The sequence below is a fragment of the Gigantopelta aegis genome, chromosome 10, assembly GCF_016097555.1.
Source record: "Gigantopelta aegis isolate Gae_Host chromosome 10, Gae_host_genome, whole genome shotgun sequence".
Classification (NCBI taxonomy): Eukaryota; Metazoa; Mollusca; class Gastropoda; order Neomphalida; family Peltospiridae; genus Gigantopelta; species Gigantopelta aegis.
The window spans coordinates 20746600-20761782 of NC_054708.1; the positions used below are offsets into that span (position 1 = coordinate 20746600).

The 15183-nt window shown below is 37.7% G+C and overlaps 1 protein-coding gene across 3 annotated transcripts; it reads right to left on the reverse strand.

Moving 5' to 3' along the window:
• Nucleotides 1–275: 275 nt before the first annotated feature.
• Nucleotides 276–14194, reverse strand: LOC121384738 (fucose mutarotase-like). 3 transcript variants are annotated; one of them, XM_041515267.1, is made up of 6 exons: nucleotides 14049–14194; nucleotides 13843–13911; nucleotides 9390–9460; nucleotides 4570–4671; nucleotides 2177–2250; nucleotides 734–929 (listed from the first exon to the last, which is right to left on the reverse strand). In XM_041515267.1, exons 1-6 carry the CDS (start codon nucleotides 14128–14130, stop codon nucleotides 869–871), a joined length of 459 nt encoding a protein of 152 aa, XP_041371201.1. In that variant the 5' UTR covers nucleotides 14131–14194; the 3' UTR covers nucleotides 734–868. The 3 variants fall into 3 exon arrangements, with proteins under 3 accessions (XP_041371200.1, XP_041371203.1, XP_041371201.1); XM_041515266.1 differs by lacking the exon at nucleotides 2177–2250 and having other exon boundaries at nucleotides 276–929; XM_041515269.1 differs by lacking the exons at nucleotides 2177–2250; nucleotides 14049–14194 and having other exon boundaries at nucleotides 276–929; nucleotides 13813–13911.
• Nucleotides 14195–15183: the final 989 nt, after the last annotated feature.

A 15183-nucleotide genomic window follows, 5' to 3' on the forward strand; every position in this document is an offset into this window, starting at 1 on the left:
GGTGGATCCATTCAACTGATTGGGATTTTTCTTGTTCCAACCAGTGTATCACAACTGGTCAGTGGTATGTCTGTGGGAAAGTGCACATAAAAGATTCCTTGCTGAATTAGGAAAAATGTAACAGGTTTCCTCTGATGACTAAGAGTCAGAATTACCAAATGTTTGACATCCAATAGCTGATGTTTAATTAATCAACGTGCTCTAGTGGTGTCGTTAAACAAAACAGACATCTTTTTCTTCAAAATGAACAATTAAAGACAACACGAAGAACAATGAACTTTCAAAATGTTTAATATTTCAAAATGCGTCGTTATTCACCAACAGTTTACATCTCGATAATAAAGAATAACATGAAAAAATACATAAATATACTATACATTGTATAATATCGTTTTAGTATATGTAAACATAATTTTAATTTTAAAATTGTAAGATGTAAATACACAAAAATATTAAAACATTTACTTAACACAAATAGTGTATAGATTTGTAATAACCACTGATCAAAGTACAATAATAAATTGAAGCATGAATTCATTCCTTGTATTTGAGAACAAAGTTGTTTAACATATTAATTCATATTTGTTATTAGACTTATTACTTAAATATTGCACTCTTTTTAATAGATTGGAATGTTTGTTTAATAATATATCTCAGCACATTTGAAACTACAGCTACTTGGTGCTTAATATACATGTATGGTTATTTTGATAAGAGAACTGGACGAAGGGTGCGATAAGAGGTGGGGTGGAATTTAGGGAGGGAGGAAATCTACAGCCACCACATAACACTACTAGTACTAAGTAGCAGCAAGCGATCTTTCCTGTACACTTTCTCAAACAATACAGACTGGAACAGTCAGTGGTGTTTAATCTGATGGCACGATGATTCCCTTCTTCAGAATGATATTGCCATATTGTGCAGTCTCTCTGAAATAAATAAAATACAGATATTATATAAGAGTATAATGTATGTAAATATTTACAATGCAGGTATGTGTGCAGGGAGTAGCTTTCGGGGTCAGGTAATTTTCTTTAATTTAAATACATTTTCCAGGTGAGAATATCTGAAACTCCCTATAAAGTTGACTTGCCAGTCTAGACTCCCTTGCTAAAGTTCCTGCATGCACACTTGCATGTACACATGTAACTTGCTCAACATCGGAAATAAACATCAAAATATCATCAAAGACACATTAATCAGAGGTTTTTTTTAAAACTACATGTACTTATTTACTTTGGTAGAATATGTTATTCTACTGTTACCCCCGAAATCTAAGGGATGCCATGGTACTGAAAAGTTTGTTTTGTTTAACGACACCATTGGATGTCAAACATTTGGTCATTCAGACATATAGTCTTAGAGATGAAACACGCTACATTTTTCCATTTGTAGCAAGAGATCTTTTATATGCACCATCACACAGACAGGATAGCACATACCAGGGCTTTGATATACCAGTCGTCCTGCACTTGCTGGAACGACAAATAGCCCAATGGGCCCACCGATGGGGATCGATCCCAAACCGACGGTGTATCACTGACATCCAATAAATCAATGTGCTCTAGAGCTGTTGTTAAACAAAACAAACAAACAAAACAAACAAACAAACAAACAAGCGCTTTACCACTGGGCTACATCCTGCCCCTAACATGATGCTAAAATGACCTGCTCTTAATTGGCACAAGTCCACGTGGAAGCAATAGGGGTTTTATCTATCAGCGACCTATTGATTTCAGACTGGCCTCGGTGGCGTCGTGGTCAGGGCATCGGTCTACAGGCTGGTAGGTACTGGGTTCGGATCCCAGTTGAGGCATGGGATTTTTAATCCAGATACCGTCTCCAAACCCTGAGTGAGTGCTCCACAAGGCTCAATGGGTAGGTGTAAACCACTTGCACCGACCAGTGATCCATAACTGGTTCAACAAAGGCCATGGTTTGTGCTATCCTGCCTGTGGGAAGCACAAATAAAAGATCCCTTGCTGCCTGTCGTAACAGAGTAGCCTATGTGGCGACAGCGGGTTTCCTCTAAAAACAGTGTCAGAATGACCATATGTTTGACGCTCAATAGCCGATGATAAGATAAAAATTCAATGTGCTCTAGTGGCGTTGTTAAATAAAACAAACTTTACTTTTTTTTAATTGATTTCAGTACTGGGATCTGGTCATGACTTACCCAGTATGCACCACTGCAAAAGCTTGTTTTGCTCTGTCATAAAATTTAAATCTCTCCACTTTCTCAATGTGTATCTGAAATTGTCACATCGTAAAATAAACTTACTAGTCTTAAAAACCAAACAAACAAGATCTATTTTAAATTCATTTGTAACCTATATTTTATTTCTATTTACTTTAAATTAGACATTTTCTAGAGAATATGTCCGTGTCTACAATCAAAGGTACTGAATTAAGCATAGTGCCTGGTAACCCATATATTACAAAATTATCAAGTTTACAATTCCCATTGTTTTCTCTTCGCAAATACGCGAATACTTTGTTGTTTATTCATATTACTCTTCTTCTTTTGCTGATAACTGTGTGTGTAATTTATATTTAAGCAGTACACAGTTGATAAAACAATTTAGATGTGGCATTTTGTTTAAAAAAGTGGTGGAGAAAGAAGTACCGTTCACAACTTTTTTGATATGTGGTAACCTGAACGGCCATTCTTGACTTATTTAATTTTGATGCCTGCAATCAAGTCAGGTCAGGTCAGGTCATAGGGCTTAATGTGCACATTTAGAGCAAGCTGTTGTCATGGGTGCAGGTGTCAACCTATGCTGGCTCCTCTGATCAGGACAGGAAAATGTTTGGGGTGGGTGGGAGGAGGGACTGGCAGGTACAAGAGATCACCAGCAGCCCGGCCAGGGTCAGTAGGGGGGGGGGGGGGGGGGGGGGGGGGGGGCATCTGTGGTGCTATTGAATTTTGAATGTCCCGTAGGATTAAGTACAAAATATAAATACAATCAAATATGTGAACTAATAAATAAACAGTATTTATGTGTAGGTTCTGGATGGTTATTAGTACATGTAATATAACACAGAACAAGTCCAACACTGCACACTGATACATTGTGTTATATAGTCCATGTAACAACAACACCTCCACACATTTTAAACTACAGCCATTTCATGCCTAACATATGGGCTTCGTTAAGCCAGACCGAGTGGAAAAAACGTCCGCTATAGACTGGTTTATTTGCTTCACGGTAAACCAAATGGCTACGTTGGGAACCAATCAAATAGTTCACAAACGTTAGCGAAACGTTTGCTGGCTGAACTTGGGGATGTTTATTTTGAGACTTTTTTTTCTTTTTTTTCTAAACCTTGCTTACCCCCAGATCACTGGCAATGTCAAGGTTGGGGTGCCTTGAATCATCGTCTTACAATATACAACAATAATAAAAACTTGAACTAAAGTCCAGACCACATTGTTAATAGATATGCCAAATTAGTCTCCTACCTTTCATTACCATTAGATTCCCAACTACATAACTGTAAGTAAAGGTTGGAGAGTAATTCATTGTAGGTGTTAACAGTCTCAGGGCTTCTAGATTATGCTAGCCCCACTCCCGTGGCCAGTGATATTCAATGTTGGGCTAGTAAATAACTACAACTGCCATGCCCGATGGCTAGTGAATTTTTTTGTTTTGTAAAATGTTACAGTGAGTTTATTTTGTAAATATGAATATACTGACCCCACTCCAACCCCTAATGTTAGTATTTTTAAGCTCTATCGATCTCTCTCTTTGTATCAACTTAAAGTAAAGTAGGGCTAGTGAATTTGTAATCTTGGCTATTAATTTTTTTTTAATTACTGATCCCATGGCTAGTGGATTTAAAACATTTTCTAGAAGCCCTGAATGTGCTTCAAATATTACAAAGAGAGAGTGAGAGAAGAAAACCCACTGCTGCCACCCAATAGCTGCAAGGGATCTTTTATTATTATATGCATTTTTAATTATACAGAACGTACACAACATATATATTACAGCCTTTAATATACAATGTATGTGTTATGGGCACTGGTTGGATGGAAAAACATCCTGATGGGTCTACCAAAAGCAATTGATTTTTTTATTTGATATGACCCATCAATCAACGAAATGAAGATTCAAGCACGACTGTCATGGTCCTCCGAGATTCCCTGATGGATGTGTCCAAGACAGACCGTGTTTATAACCAATCACAGCTGAGGCAATTGACAGGCGAGACGTAGCCCAGTGGTAAAGCGCTCGCTTGATGCATGGTCGGTTTGGGATCGATCCCCGTCAGTTGGCCCATTGGGCTATTTCTCGCTCCAACCAGTGCACCATCAAAGGCCATGGTATGTGCTATCCTGTCTTTGGGATGGTGCATATAAAAGATCCCTTGCTGCTAATCGAAAAGAGTAGTTCATGAAGTGGCGACAGCGGGTTTCCTCTATCAATATCTGTGTGGTCCTTAACCATATGTCTGACACCATATAACCATAAATAAAATGTGTTGAGTGCGTCGTTAAATAAACCATTTCCTTCCTTGTATACCACTGAGCTACATTACAGTCCAATACGAAAGAAGTGAACTTACATTCTTCCCTTCTGCAGCATCAACAATCTGCTGGTATGTATGCCAGATTGGGGTTGGCATATTCTTGGCTTTGTCCGAATCCACCAGCTCCATGACGGCAACCTGCAAATTAAAGTAAAGTAAAAGAAAGGAAAGGAGTGTTTGTTTAACAACACCTCAGTGCACAGTTTACTAGGTGGATGGTTAGAGTAGAACAGTGTTACAGTAATGAAAGGAGTGTTTGTTTAACAACACCTCAGTGCACAGTTTACTAGGTGGATGGTTAGAGTAGAACAGTGTTACAGTAATGAAAGGAATGTTTGTTTAACACCTCAGTGCACAGTTTACTAGGTGGATGGTTAGAGTAGAACAGTGTTACAGTAATGAAAGGAGTGTTTGTTTAACAACACCTCAGTGCACAGTTTACTAGGTGGATGGTTAGAGTAGAATAGTGTTACAGTAATGAAAGGAATGTTTGTTTAACACCTCAGTGCACAGTTTACTAGGTGGATGGTTAGAGTAGAACATTGTTACAGTAATGAAAGGAATGTTTGTTTAACAACACCTCAGTGCACAGTTTACTAGGTGGATGGTTAGAGTAGAACAGTGTTACAGTAATGAAAGGAATGTTTGTTTAACACCTCAGTGCACAGTTTACTAGGTGGATGGTTAGAGTAGAACAGTGTTACAGTAATGAAAGGAATGTTTGTTTAACACCTCAGTGCACAGTTTACTAGGTGGATGGTTAGAGTAGAACATTGTTACAGTAATGAAAGGAATGTTTGTTTAACACCTCAGTGCACAGTTTACTAGGTGGATGGTTAGAGTAGAACAGTGTTACAGTAATGAAAGGAATGTTTGTTTAACAACACCTCAGTGCACAGTTTACTAGGTGGATGGTTAGAGTAGAACATTGTTACAGTAATGAAAGGAATGTTTGTTTAACAACACCTCAGTGCACAGTTTACTAGGTGGATGGTTAGAGTAGAACATTGTTACAGTAATGAAAGGAATGTTTGTTTAACAACACCTCAGTGCACAGTTTACTAGGTGGATGGTTAGAGTAGAACATTGTTACAGTAAAGAAAGGAATGTTTGTTTAACAACACCTCAGTGCACAGTTTACTAGGTGGATGGTTAGAGTAGAACATTGTTACAGTAATGAAAGGAATGTTTGTTTAACAACACCTCAGTGCACAGTTTACTAGGTGGATGGTTAGAGTAGAACATTGTTACAGTAATGAAAGGAATGTTTGTTTAACAACACCTCAGTACACAGTTTACTAGGTGGATGGTTAGAGTAGAACATTGTTACAGTAATGAAAGGAATGTTTGTTTAACAACACCTCAGTGCACAGTTTACTAGGTGGATGGTTAGAGTAGAACATTGTTACAGTAATGAAAGGAATGTTTGTTTAACAACACCTCAGTGCACAGTTTACTAGGTGGATGGTTAGAGTAGAACATTGTTACAGTAATGAAAGGAATGTTTGTTTAACAACACCTCAGTGCACAGTTTACTAGGTGGATGGTTAGAGTAGAACATTGTTACAGTAATGAAAGGAGTGTTTGTTTAACAACACCTCAGTGCACAGTTTACTAGGTGGATGGTTAGAGTAGAACATTGTTACAGTAATGAAAGGAATGTTTGTTTAACAACACCTCAGTACACAGTTTACTAGGTGGATGGTTAGAGTAGAACAGTGTTACAGTAATGAAAGGAATGTTTGTTTAACAACACCTCAGTGCACAGTTTACTAGGTGGATGGTTAGAGTAGAACAGTGTTACAGTAATGGAAGGAATGTTTGTTTAACAACACCTCAGTGCACAGTTTACTAGGTGGATGGTTAGAGTAGAACAGTGTTACAGTAATGAAAGGAATGTTTGTTTAACACCTCAGTGCACAGTTTACTAGGTGGATGGTTAGAGTAGAACAGTGTTACAGTAATGAAAGGAATGTTTGTTTAACAACACCTCAGTGCACAGTTTACTAGGTGGATGGTTAGAGTAGAACATTGTTACAGTAATGAAAGGAATGTTTGTTTAACACCTCAGTGCACAGTTTACTAGGTGGATGGTTAGAGTAGAACAGTGTTACAGTAATGAAAGGAATGTTTGTTTAACAACACCTCAGTGCACAGTTTACTAGGTGGATGGTTAGAGTAGAACATTGTTACAGTAATGAAAGGAATGTTTGTTTAACACCTCAGTGCACAGTTTACTAGGTGGATGGTTAGAGTAGAACATTGTTACAGTAATGAAAGGAATGTTTGTTTAACAACACCTCAGTGCACAGTTTACTAGGTGGATGGTTAGAGTAGAACATTGTTACAGTAATGATAGGAATGTTTGTTTAACAACACCTCAGTGCACAGTTTACTAGGTGGATGGTTAGAGTAGAACATTGTTACAGTAATGAAAGGAATGTTTGTTTAACAACACCTCAGTGCACAGTTTACTAGGTGGATGGTTAGAGTAGAACAGTGTTACAGTAATGAAAGGAATGTTTGTTTAACAACACCTCAGTACACAGTTTACTAGGTGGATGGTTAGAGTAGAACAGTGTTACAGTAATGAAAGGAATGTTTGTTTAACACCTCAGTACACAGTTTACTAGGTGGATGGTTAGAGTAGAACATTGTTACAGTAATGAAAGGAATGTTTGTTTAACAACACCTCAGTGCACAGTTTACTAGGTGGATGATTAGATTAGAACAGTGTTACAGTAATGAAAGGAATGTTTGTTTAACACCTCAGTACACAGTTTACTAGGTGGATGGTTAGAGTAGAACATTGTTACAGTAATGAAAGGAATGTTTGTTTAACAACACCTCAGTGCACAGTTTACTAGGTGGATGGTTAGAGTAGAACAGTGTTACAGTAATGAAAGGAATGTTTGTTTAACAACACCTCAGTACACAGTTTACTAGGTGGATGGTTAGAGTAGAACATTGTTACAGTAATGAAAGGAATGTTTGTTTAACAACACCTCAGTGCACAGTTTACTAGGTGGATGGTTAGAGTAGAACATTGTTACAGTAATGAAAGGAATGTTTGTTTAACAACACCTCAGTACACAGTTTACTAGGTGGATGGTTAGAGTAGAACAGTGTTACAGTAATGAAAGGAATGTTTGTTTAACACCTCAGTGCACAGTTTACTAGGTGGATGGTTAGAGTAGAACAGTGTTACAGTAATGAAAGGAATGTTTGTTTAACACCTCAGTACACAGTTTACTAGGTGGATGGTTAGAGTAGAACAGTGTTACAGTAATGAAAGGAATGTTTGTTTAACACCTCAGTGCACAGTTTACTAGGTGGATGGTTAGAGTAGAACATTGTTACAGTAATGAAAGGAATGTTTGTTTAACACCTCAGTACACAGTTTACTAGGTGGATGGTTAGAGTAGAACAGTGTTACAGTAATGAAAGGAATGTTTGTTTAACACCTCAGTGCACAGTTTACTAGGTGGATGGTTAGAGTAGAACATTGTTACAGTAATGAAAGGAATGTTTGTTTAACACCTCAGTGCACAGTTTACTAGGTGGATGGTTAGAGTAGAACATTGTTACAGTAATGACAAAAAGACATGTACGTCAATTTCAACTTTACTCTGCAGTTAACATGAAATATGAATGAATGAATGAATGAATGAATGAATGAATGAATGAATGAATGAATGAATGAATGACACCCCAACACACACAAAAAATACATTGGCTATTGGGTGTCAAATAAAAGTAAACAATGATTTGTTGAGACACAATTAGTAAAATAATAATGCAGTAATGCCATCTACCCGGTAGATATTGACAAATATATTTTGTGTCTTATTGCATGTACACATGTACATGTATATAAAATAATAGATAATCATGGAAAAAAGAAACGTGAAATACATTACACTCACACTAGCTAGTCACTTCATTAAGGCCAATACTTTGAATATTATCTATGTGTTTATCAGTTTATGTAAATCTACAGTATCAATAAGATTGCCAGTTTAGGTATCCACAAATACACTGGATAGACAAGTTGAGGGTGGGGAAAAAAAAGCACTTCATTTCAACTTATTTCCCTGCTTATATCCATTTAAGGTTCAAGCACACTGTCCTGGCACATACCTCAGCTATCTGGCCTGTCTGTCCAGGACAGTGGGTTAGTTGTTAGTGGTTAGTGAGAGAGAAGAGGGTGTAGTGGCCTTACACCTACCGATTGAGCCCTTAAGAACTCGCTCTGGGTTGGAGCCGGTACTGGGCTGCGAACTCTGTACCAGTCTGTAGTCCGATGGCTTAACCACTGCACCATCGAGGCCATTCTTAATGCACTGTGTTAGTTACTGTTGCACTTTGCAAAGACAAAAGTACATATTTCTCATAAATTTGGAAAATATTTTACCACATTTTTCATCATTTTTATTCTAGTGATGGGAAATACTGGATTGTTCCATGCTAGTCGTCACCATGAACCAAATAAAGGGTAGCTGTAGACCACTCTCCTGAAATGGTGCTTCGCGAGTAATCACATGAAGTTTCAATTGATTAAAAGTTTTATTGCAAGGCGATCAGTTTACCACTCTCATAAAATGTTCCAGGTGAGCAGGTGAGTGTGGAGGAAAGCCAAAGTGATCACTTGCCTTTTCTGGCAATGGCTGCTCACCATACTGAACACCCACAAATTGTGACAATGACTGAAAAATTTGGGCAATATAGCTTTTATGTAAGGAGATATTTTGGGGGCAGACGAGGTGCTAATTTCCCCAATGTATCAGATATACATTATGTCAGTTGGTGATTAGTTTGGTTTACATCAAAAAACATATTTTATTCTTACAACTTACAGGAGCAGGAACATATGCATCAAGAGGCAGAAGTTTCATGATTCCTTTAAGTAATGTGGGAATGTCCAGTCCTGAAACACAAACAAAACATGTTGAAACAAAGCTTATTGCTTAATTGACAGTTCTACAAGGTGTTGGCTTAATTAGCAGTTCTACAATATGTTGGCTTAATTAACAATTCTACAATATGTTGGCTTAATTAACAGTTCTACAATGTTGGCTTAATTGACAGTTCTGCAATATGTTGGTTTAATTAACAGTTCTACAATATGTTGGCTTAATTAACAGTTCTACAATATGTTGGCTTAATTGACAGTTCTACAATATGTTGGTTTAATTAACAGTTCTCTCAATAGGTTGGTTTAATTAACAGGTCTACAATTTGTTGGCTTAATGAACAGTTCTACAATGTTGGCTTAGTTGACAGTTCTACAATATGTTGGCTTAATTAACAGTTCTACAAGATGTTGGCTTAATTAACAGTTCTACAATATGTTGGCTTAATTAACAGTTCTACAATATATTGGCTTAATTAACAGTTCTATAATATGTTGGCTTAATTAACAGTTCTACAATATATTGGCTTAATTAACAGTTCTATAATATGTTGGCTTAATTAACAGTTCTACAATATGTTGCTGTCAGGTTAGCAGTACTAAACAGGCACATGTCCAGGAAATAACGTTTGGGGTGGGGTCTATAGACTGGCAAGCAAAAGTTCTATGAGGAAGGAAGGAAGGAAATGGTTTATTTAACACATTTTATTTACGGTTATGTGGCGTCAGACATATGGTTAAGGACCACACAAATATTGAGGGAGGAAACCCGCTGTCGCCACTTTATGGGCTACTCTTTTTGATTAGCAGCAATGGATCTTTTATATACACCATCCCATAGACAGGATAGCACATACCACAACCTTTGATGTACCAGTTGTAGTGCACTGGCTGGAGCGAGAAATAGCCCAATGGGCCCACTGACGGGGATCGATCCCAAACCGATCACACATCAAGCGAGTGCTTTTCCACTGGACTATATCCCGCCCCAAGTTCTATGAGAGGGCTGTTAGTCATGCTCTATTGAAAAAATGTATTTAAAAAAAGATAATTTAGTTTTGGCAAGGGCATTCAAGTCCCAAAATCGCCCTCTGCACATGTGTCAGTCTGCTAGGTCAGTCTTTCTGTTTGAAGAAAATTCGAGGTAGAGCGCTAACCTAAGGTGTGATGGGTAACAGGATCAATCATCCTCAGTGGAATCAGGATCTTTTCCCCCGTTCCAGTCTATGCCCCATAACTGGGACATAAAAGGATGTCTATGGGAATGTACATATCAGGCACGTAGGAATGACTTTGGGAGTGGGGGCGGAGGCACTTACAGATCAGGTACAAACTCTATATCAGATTTTGGTTACAATGGGAAACATTAATGTGATAACCAAAAAAAAGGCTCACAAGTGGAGGGGGGGGGGGGGGGGGCATGTGCCCACTGCCACCCTCCCTGTTCCTATGTGCCTGCATATTATAGTTAAAAGATCCCTTGCTGTGAATCAGAAGGAATAATATATGTGGTGGAGGTTTTTTATCCTAATTTTAATACCAGGTATCAGACGTGTACCTAAATGTCAAATATGTTGCAAAAATCCTCAAGACTAATATTAGTGATAAACTATTTCCCTAGAATTACTCCGGAGACTGGTAGTGGAGATATTATACAGTGATTTTCCAGAGGAGAGAATCTTCAACACTACCGCCACCCAGAGTTCAAGTAGCAAGCATGATGGGGTGTGGGAGACTCTGAGGCTGCAATGTAGCTCTGGTACTCACCAAATTCACCAACTGAGAATTTTGAAAGCAGTTGGCGAATGTTATTTTAATTTGGGGAATTAATTGCATGTAATAAATGATTTTTTTTTTTTATAGAAAATAACTATCGATTTCTGAAATATAAGTAAATAGGTATAATAGGTATAAAATAAGTATAATAGACAATTTGGCAAAATATCTCGCTCACCTTGGGAGTAACCAAACCCTTTAATCACTGGGGGATGGGGTGGGGGGATGAAGGTTGTGCTCTATAACACGACTCCTAGACAGTGTGGGTGACCCACCCCCTCGATGTGGGTGCACAACAATATAAATTCCTGGCTATAGATCAATTCCCTTAAAGGTAGACTAAACTCAAACAAGAGATTTATGTGTTGGAAAGATGCATACCCAGACCACCAACACATACTGACACTTTAACAAATGAAAAACGCGTAATTTTACAGTTAATAAAAACACATGATTTTTCCTGCTAACTGGGGGCAGCCATTTTGTTTCGTTTTTGTGATGTCCGGTGGTATAGCTTGGGGCGAAGTGATGTCAGCTCCGTCCATCTGCTCTATGCACAGTGTAAACAAACACTCTAATTTACGACAAGGCGCTTCGCTTTCATCAACCTGACTTGTAAAACAACATAAATGACTTGATAGTATAATAAACTATTTAACTAAATATATTTCAGTTTGCATCAACAGAACAAAATGGAGTTATAGTATTTGTCTTTTTTTAAAAATCCAAAGAAAAAAATTGATATTATTAGGCCTATTTGTATGCTACATGTACATTCGAGCAAAAACCACCACTCACGATACCCAAGTGATAATTTTCTTTTTTGGGGGACTACGTAATTGGTCAGTGTTGTGATTTTAGATGGGAAAGTCTACTTAATCAAGGGTTTTACAGAATTACTTACAGTAATAAAGCAGGACGGCTGATCGATTACGATTAGAGGGGTGTCCATGCGCTTAACACACAATACCCTGTGATCTTAATAAAAGAGACACATCTTTTTAGTGTGTCTAGACACAGTGTTTGGGGACCGTCTAAATATACACCTGCCAATCAGGAATCACAGGTACAGGCCACGAAAAAAAAAAAACCAATTAACTAAAAAAAACCACTCCGATTATTATTTTAGCACGTGGGTTAATTTATGTACAAACCATAATACAGTTATTTCAACACTTTGACAATGGTGGTTTATTTTGTATTAAAAATAATATATAATTGTTGCTGGCTTACTGGGATGACTATTATTACAGAATATTGCGATGCATCCACAAAAATCAGGTATGTTTTGTTTCTTCAGTTCGAAGACTAATTCCTGATGTGATACGTTAGGTATTACATAACCACCAGCTCGCCAGAGGGCGTATTCACTGGGATAATACAAAATGGCTGCACCCGTTATATATAATAGTCATCACATTTAACCATTTTATTAATTAACTATACGATTATACTTGTTGATATTAAGCAATAATGTGCATTATATATCGTTGAATATGCATACCAGGTCAAATGCCTTGATTGTCGCTTCCTTTAATAAGCAACAACAGCCTACATCGATCAGTTCAAGCAGTGGCATAGGAAGGTGCCAAAAGGGGGGGGGGGGGGGGGCACACTTTTATATGTACACACTTTCACACTATTATAAAGCAAAATATCTTAAAAGTGGGGGGACACATACCCCCTTGCCCCCAACCCCCCCACTTCCTACGCCAGTGAGTTGCTTAATGAATCTGGTGTTAATAGTTCTAAATAATATGCATTCCTTTCCTTTTCTGTACAAAGTGTACAACGGGTCTGTTGCAAAAGGCTTTCTGCTGTGAACAAAAGACTTCCATTTTATGGATGTTTGAATATATTTAGGTGAACATTTCATATGACGAGTAGCCGAAAGCATCTGTCATGGTTGGAGAGATAAGGAAAGGAAGTGTTTTATTTAAGGACGCACTCAACACATTTTAATTACGGTTATATGGTGTCAGACATATGGTTAAGGACCACACAGATATTGAGGGCGGAAACCCGCTGTCGCCACTCCATGGGCTACTCTTTCTGATTAGCAGCAAGGGATCTTATGTATGCACCATCCCACAGACAGGATAGTACATACCATGGCCTTTGATATACCAGTCGTGGTGCACTGGCTGGAATGAGAAATAGCCCAATGGGCCCACCGACAGGGATTGATCCCAAACCGACCACGCAGCAAGCGAGCACTTTACCACTGGGCTACGTCCCACCCTCGGAGAGATAAAGAAGTTAACAGTGAAACAAGTAGAAAGATAGGAGCTGCCAGATTGGGAATAACATGAAATTGCAAGCAGAAAGGGGGCAATGAGACACAAGATGGATCCACGGGTATGTAAAGAGGGGTACGAGGTGTTTTAACAGACCTTTATTATTATTGTTTTTGATGTTGCCAAAAAAAAAAGAAGGAAAGGGGTCTGCACGCATAACCCTTTGGATCCATGCCTGGATACCCCCAAAATAATTTTAAAACATAGCCACATTATAGTTTTATTAGCTTTGTGGGGTGGGCATATTTGAAGAAAACATGGGGTAATACTGGGAAGATAAAAATATCGGCCTACACATATTTTGATTTCAGTTAATGCATGTACCATCAGCACGAACTTCTTTGGGTCCACTGCGACAAACCGACGATGTTGGGAAGTGAGCATCAGCCAAAACTGTAAGATAAAAAGGAGCAAACATGAAATAAAATGGCACGCCCCCTGAAGACTAGAAGTGAATTTCATCCACCGGCATCAATTTATTGCGACATTATGTAGCGCTAAGAACAAAGTATACAGTTATACTTGCTGACCTATTTCATCTCCATGACCCATAGAACTCAGAACATGAAGCAAATCTGGTGACAACACTTTTGGAATATGTTTCAGAGGCATTTTTATTTTGTTGATAAACAAATTAGCCACGCCAACTGTCCTACTTCCACTTTCAACGCTTTATTTTATCATCCCTCAAGAGCTACTAATGCAAGGGATATAACTCGGAATTGGCACAAATTAATTTAAAGACTGAGTACTCATTATACATTAAAACTAAGACGCGCGGTACTGAGTTCACATCTCAGTAATGTCGTCAAGTCAGGTAGAGCATGTTTCAATGGCAAAAAAAACCCCACCAACTACTGTCTCCTACGAACAGCTAGTGTTGGGTATCGGTTGGAATCTCATCATCGATCATCGGCTATAGGCTATATAATCGCTTTGCACCAACCGATCAACTTTTGATTATAAAATAAAATTATAATAATAATATTTGAACATAGAAAGGATTTCAGTTGTAAGCACCGTGCATCTATTATCACGTTCACTGGAATAGACGCTACACATTTTTAACAAACAAACACAAACACAAACCACACACACACACACACACACACACACACACACACACACACACACACACACACAGAGCGAGAGAGAGAGACACACACACACTCACACACACACATACACACACACACACACACACACACACCACCATATATATATATATATATATATATATATATATATATATATATATATATATGTATATTATATATATATATTTTAATACACACACATACACACATACACACACATACACATACACACACATGTGTGTGTATTAAAATATAATATAATACAAGGGCCTTGAAACCTTGATTTACGTCATTATATGTTATAACATTATTTTAACATACACTTTTTTCACACGTTACACATGCATTTATTCTAAGGTAAGTAGATATTTGTATAATATGAAAAATAACTTATTTATGTACGATATGGTCAATTAAACAGAAAAACCTGAAAATCGAAAATACAAAAATAAAACCTACTAAAAAAAAACCAAAACCCAAACACATACAGACAAACCAAAAACAAAAAAAAGAAGATCATTCTGTGAATAAGAAAGAAGAAACAGGCTAAACAAAATTAAGTAAAGAA